Below are 6000 nucleotides of genomic sequence, written 5' to 3'. Positions count from 1 at the left end.
GAACTTAAACGGTGGTATGCCTGGACCTTACACGGCATAGCTCATCACTCTCCTGGTTTCTTTGAAGCTCATTTGTCACCGTTCAATCATCTAAAACAGATGATTCCTCAGATCTCCTACCCTCCAAACCCTAGCAATCCTTTAGGCTGCATTTACAATCTGAGAGGTAACGTCAACACATGGCCGTGACGGAATATGTGAAAAGGAGAGTCGAACTTGAAGAGATGGAACTATATTCAGGGATAAGTTTACTGAACATCAAATTATGTTCAATATGAAAACTTAACCAGTCACGGACAAAAGTTTCACAAGATGCGAACAAGAGTACAAGACCACATGGCATCTCAATGAAGAGATGCTAGCTCAACAAGCTCCTTGTATTCATCCGAAACATACGACTTCACCTTCATAGCGGGTTTTCCATTGGCCTTTCCTGGAGATACATACTTTATGCCAATTACAGTGGCTAAACCTGCAACATGATTGGCCAAGGATTAGGTTTTCCACACTGCAGGGTAGGGGTAACAGGGAGAAAAATCCAAGATTCTGACAGTTTTATAGCAATGACCAGCATTAATCACGTCGAATGAATTTCTGATGCTTGTGTGAAATTTAAACAGAACATCCATTCATGGCAGTTGTCAAATTTTAACAGCTTCCTATAGCTTATTGCAGGTAGTAACATGGTATCTTGTATAAATTTATGCAATGGGAAACTTTATAAGGATAAACAGAACTGTTCAGGAAAATATTGCTCAGCTCTTAAAGCACAATCTTGACCTTTTGTCACTAGCCATGAACCTAACAGACAGTTATTTGTATATGAATTTCCAGTGGCACGTTGCAAAGCATCAATATGCAGTAACTAACATTCTTAAAGCCTTCAGTAGCAAACATTAAAAATTGGGGAAATAGAAAACGCAATTCTGATAATATTGATAGTAGACGCAATATATTGGGGCGTAAAGCAAAGAAAAGGAAAAACACTCAGTTGCTAAGTAACAGAATTCTGATGCAGCTTATAATAAACGACCTTCCTGACTGGAACAATTTCCTCATATAATTCAAAGAAGCATGTGAGGGGTCCTTACTCTCATGCACACGACCATACAAAAATCTTTCACCCTTCCAATATTCCAAAGGTCTTGACCTGATTCTGGTGCTTCTCCTTACTCCAGAATTCCATGATGTGCCAGCGGCTAGCAGGGAAAAAATCAAGATATAACATAACAATACAAACATCCATGTGGGATCTCACTGCATATGCAAATGCTAGCAAAACTACCTGCAAGGCTTTGCCTCCTAGAAAGTCCTTTCCTAAGGCGATCCTTGGATGGACGTGCCTTTGATTTGTCGTGGGCATTTAATGAAATCTTGGGAGCACCAGCAATGTCAATTAAAAGCTAGTATTTGCCCAAACAAATAATTAAAAGTTAGTCAAGACAATGGGCTAGAGAAAGGTAGCACCTTACAGTACCTAAAGAGAAACAAAGCGAGGTGGAGGGAGCACAGATCAAATCGTAACAACAAAATCATATTTCTGACACAAGATATCAGACATAACAGACAAAAACTGTAGTGTCTCCTTTCCAAGTAACCAGAAGTATTCACTGCCGGCCTTCAATAAATAGGACCAGCCCCAAGTTTAACAACTAACGCTATGTCTTGTATTATCTTTTAACGATTATATCTCTAATATAGCATGCTTCCTTTCAAACACAGTTCAGATACCATCACAAGCAAGATCCAAAAACAGATTCACAATAGCATTCCATGCTGTCAAATACCACAGGCTTCATATTATTTATTTATCGTTAAATTCATAGAGCTGACATCTTGAATAAAAAAGGACCAGCTAGTACGTTAGCACTTAGCAATTAAGGTTGTTTGAGCATTTCTATCAATCATAGGTCTCGCATAGAAGCATAAATGTTGCTCCAGCACACCGGCTATATTTCATGGCAAGAACTCCTAATCTGTCATGGAATACACAGACAGAAAAGAAGTAAAAACTGAGAATTAATTTTCAGGACCCATTACTAAGATCAGTTCAATATATAAATGAAACTACGAATAATTTAAGCAAAATGGAGCCATTCTTCCACTCGATAATTCACAAATTCATCTCAATGAAATTTACTGGGTTTCTTCTTTTCTTAATTGATTAAAGATGCCATTTAGTCATTTCGTGAGCATAGATTTACAAACTCTAGCATTATAACATAGCAAGACATTGTCAATATACCCAGAACTGCTCCATGCAAAACCACGTTCTGCCCCGCAGACATACATTGTTGTCTCAGTAACAACACATGCTGCATTGCACATAAGATGCACATAACAAACGCATAGACTTAAGAGAGCATTGGACAATAACAAACGATCATTTCCAGAGTATAAATTTTAGATTTATCCCATAAACACCATTCTGTACTTGTTTTTAGATGCTCAAAAGAATCATAGAAGCAAACGGATTACCTCAGTTTGCTTTTCAGGAGCTCTGTCAGTACTTACAAAGGTTCCACCTGTTCCATCATCTTTCAATGCGGAATGGTCTGAGGGATCTGTTGGCAGAAGATATCTCATAGTAAGTGAAAATTCTAGATCAAAACTGATGTACTTGTGTAATTGCGTGAAGTGTACTTTTTCAAAACTGCAAACTGCACTTTAGTTTACTTTGAGGAATATGAAAATCAGTCTGCTGAAAGTCTCCATTGACTACAGTTACCAGGCGAGAGTTTCAAGTTTTACGTAGAAGCAGAAAGCTGGAAACATACCCACTTGATCATGTTCATTGTGATTCACTTCTCCAATGGTTGAGTTCTGCATGTCCACATCAAAGTGGGGAGATGTGACTGCTACCTGCAGCAAATTATCATGCGTTAATTATCCCAAATGACCAAATTAGAGCAATCACGAATTGAGAACAAACAAAAGAGGACGGTTCACCTTCTCCGTTTGACTATCTGTATCGGCAGAAACATCTGGTAAGTCCTCTTCCAATGTCACGAAATCCAAATTAAAGCTTTCACCGTTATCATTGGAACTGTACTGGGACCGACCTGTATGTGAAAGATTAGAATAGTATCCAGTATTGTGTTTAAATTGACGCACACTATCTACTATACCGGCATCTTCTTCAACCATTGGTGACTTGGACTTTCGAGAAGTACTAGGGTCTTTCCTCATGTCAGCATTGTCAGAGTATATTTCCAAGCACCTAGAGAGGGGAGAATTCTTCGTGGCTGCTGTATCAATATTAGCAGCAGAATATGGGTCAATGGAGTTAACCTTAAACATACGTCTCTTCAACAACATCAATGGGGCAAGAGGACTCTTTGTTGGGGGTGAAGGGACGTTTTTTCTAGAAACATCCCCACTTTTTGAAGGTGATTTACTGTAAATCCTCCTCAAAATGTTCTGTATATCAGAAAGTGCCTGTCTACCCTGTGATGTCTCTCTCTGTGAATTATTCAAGTCATTCCCCCTAATATCTTGCATGTCAGGGAAGCTCAAGTTCTCGATGTTAACAGGTTTAATCTGCAAGCGCTCTTGTAAAAGATTGACCGCACCATCTCCATCCAAATCTTCACAGTTTCTGGATAATAAATCATCCAAAAGTTCATTGACCTTGTTTTGTGCCATCTCGGAACCTGTCACGGCAGACACTATCAGATCAGGTACTGAGAAAGTGGAACTGAGAAGAAATAAAAATGTGCACCTTGAGATTTAACACTTAAAACCCCAAGTTGACAACAACCTCTACTTACCAGCTAATTCAGTTTCATCAGTCAACTCAACTGCTTCGGGTTGTGTCGTATAAACTGGTCCAGGGACAATGTCGTTTTGAGATGTCGCTTGTGAAGATATGATAGACTGATCAAAAAGATTTTTGAAGGACTTCCTGGATATATATTATACTCTCAAGTCAGAACAGCAATTTGGCTAATCAGATGTTACAAAAAGAAACAAAAAAACATCCTCTCTATCTTGCTGCTCAACCAAATAAAAAGAGGAGAAAAAAAGCAAAGACCATACCTCAAGGTTCCTGGTCGGCGGGGACGTGCGTTTCTCACAGTATCGTACTGATTTTGATCCATTGAAACTCCAGTCTGTCTGAGTATTTCCCTCTTGGCATCTTATAACCAATACCAAGATAAGAGTTAATCCACATAATTCACGAAATACAGGAAGATTTTATGAAATGCAGGAGACAAAACATACTCTCAAACATCTCGTAAGCCACAAAAAATTCCTCTGGATCGTCATATCTATCAATATCAAATGTTGGCTCCAACGTCACCATGGGCTGGCTGTGAAATGAAGATTTACACGACTTAACAGAAGCTGACGGACAAAAGCTATAGTTGAAACTCTTTGAGACAGCTGATTCTCAACAAGTTTTACCTAGAATCAGGCTTCAGAGAAAACCGAGGTCGCTTGAGGCCCAAACCAGGCCTTCTTTTTCTAGTAACTTCATTTGCCATCACCGCATTTACTCCGTTCTTGTCTTCTGATGCTGCCTTGCTTGGGATACTAGTGTTTAGGAGTTCTGAACTATTGCTGATAATAGCCTTGGCTTGATCTAGAAGTCTTTTGGGACTTCGCAAAGCCTGTAATGGTGCAATAAAAAAAAAATTAACATTTTCCATAAAGCCCACATAAGGACTGAAAAGAAAGGCAATGAGTGAAGGCTTCACAGCATGTACTAGAATGGGATAAAACTTATCAAGCGGACCAAGAATTTAATTCTTCATACTCGAATGTTGGAGTCAACATAGGACACAAATGGGTACACCAGAAGCAAAAATGCCTAAGATTTCATGGATAAACACTCCCAATAAAGAAGAAACAGAACAATAATGAAGAACCCTACCAAAAAAAACAAAGATCAATAATCAAGAACAGTCACTAGAAAACAAAAAGGGCTCCAATAAGCTTTTTTTAGCACTTAAATTGCGCTTGCACTTCCACACCCACCAAACAGGGAATCCCAAAATTACTTCACCCCCCAACATGATAGAACAAAGATGTTAAAATAAAATATAAAACAAAGATAGGATAACTCGTTTGTTGGTGGCAAAAACTACTGATTCGATTAACTTCCTCCTGCAATAAGCGTAAGGCACGCAATTCGCGTCGACCGCGCGCGATACTCAGGAACTCGTGCCACTATATCTTGTAAATCAACCTGTAGATCGATTTGTGCTCACACTGTCCGCCTTCGCTCCGCACCTCGCGCAGCGTCCGCGGAAAACGGCCTGTTCTCAAAGACTACCGAGCTACGAGGAACGGGGGAAAAGACAAGGTAACCTAAGGAAATGACGAAAGAAAAAAATACGCACGAACGAACGACGGGCAGAGATCAAACAAAACAGCACAGGAGTTCTCAATTGAACGCGGATAGAGGGCAGAGCAGGCGGAGAGAGGAGGCGGTACGACGGATTTGAGGTGGTCGTGGAGGGAGTCGAGGTCGCGCTCCAGATCGTAGGGCTTCGGGGCTCGCTTGAGGACGCCGAGCGTCCGAGGGAAGAGCGAGAGCACGGAGTACTCCGCCAGCGGATCCGCGGCGTCCGAGCACCCACCTTCGCCCGCCATCTGGGGCGGCGGCGATCGTTCGGAACTGCGGACGGTGAAGAGGGAAGCAGATGGAAGTTCTTTGAGAGATGATGATGATGATGAAGAAGAGAGAGAAAGAGAGAGAGAGAGAGAGAGCGGCTCTCTGATTTCGAAAGGAAGGGGAGAGAGCGGGAGCGAAGCCCGAGGGGTATTATTTGAGAAATTTTTTAAATAGGAGCATGAAATGCGTTTACTTTATCGAAAAATACTTAAAGCAGAATGCCCATGTCAGTTTCAAATAATACCTTACCGGCATCTTTTGGCTTTGAATTTTTTTTTTGTCGAAAAACCTTTTTTTTTTAATTTTCCTTTCTTTTCTTCTTCCGGCAAGATTAAAAATTTATTGGTAAAAAAGATTATGTCGTTGGTTGATATTGTGGT

The 6000-nt window shown here is 40.4% G+C and overlaps 1 protein-coding gene across 2 annotated transcripts; it reads right to left on the bottom strand.

The window, feature by feature from the left end:
• Window positions 1-216: 216 nt before the first annotated feature.
• LOC115678263 (centromere protein C) lies at window positions 217-5635 on the bottom strand. 2 transcript variants are annotated; one of them, XM_030601607.2, is made up of 12 exons: window positions 5440-5635; window positions 4408-4613; window positions 4225-4313; window positions 4039-4138; window positions 3771-3904; window positions 3129-3653; window positions 2950-3062; window positions 2778-2862; window positions 2479-2564; window positions 1286-1403; window positions 1092-1199; window positions 217-472 (listed from the first exon to the last, which is right to left on the bottom strand). In XM_030601607.2, the coding sequence occupies exons 1-12, from the start codon at window positions 5596-5598 to the stop codon at window positions 345-347; spliced, it is 1851 nt and encodes a 616-aa protein (XP_030457467.1). In that variant the 5' UTR covers window positions 5599-5635; the 3' UTR covers window positions 217-344. The 2 variants fall into 2 exon arrangements, with proteins under 2 accessions (XP_030457467.1, XP_030457465.1); XM_030601605.2 differs by having other exon boundaries at window positions 2950-3653.
• Window positions 5636-6000: the final 365 nt, after the last annotated feature.

Source organism: Syzygium oleosum, unplaced genomic scaffold (genome assembly GCF_021117445.2).
Source record: "Syzygium oleosum isolate NSW1041296 unplaced genomic scaffold, Sole_v2.1 Sole_v2.05, whole genome shotgun sequence".
In the NCBI taxonomy this organism is placed as follows: domain Eukaryota; kingdom Viridiplantae; phylum Streptophyta; class Magnoliopsida; order Myrtales; family Myrtaceae; genus Syzygium; species Syzygium oleosum.
Note: the sequence above shows the minus strand (reverse complement) of the source record. Positions and strands in the feature narration are given on the sequence as shown.

Excerpts from the sequence above, each read along its gene's own strand:
- LOC115678263 (XM_030601605.2), bottom strand. The coding sequence starts at position 5,598 with ATGGCGGGCGAAGGTGGGTGCTCGGACGCCGCGGATCCGCTGGCGGAG. Across the intron at positions 2,565-2,777 it reads CAATGAACATGATCAAGTGG|ATCCCTCAGACCATTCCGCA; the intron begins GTATGTTTCCAG and ends TTCTGCCAACAG. Across the intron at positions 1,200-1,285 it reads TAGGAGGCAAAGCCTTGCAG|CCGCTGGCACATCATGGAAT; the intron begins GTAGTTTTGCTA and ends TTTCCCTGCTAG.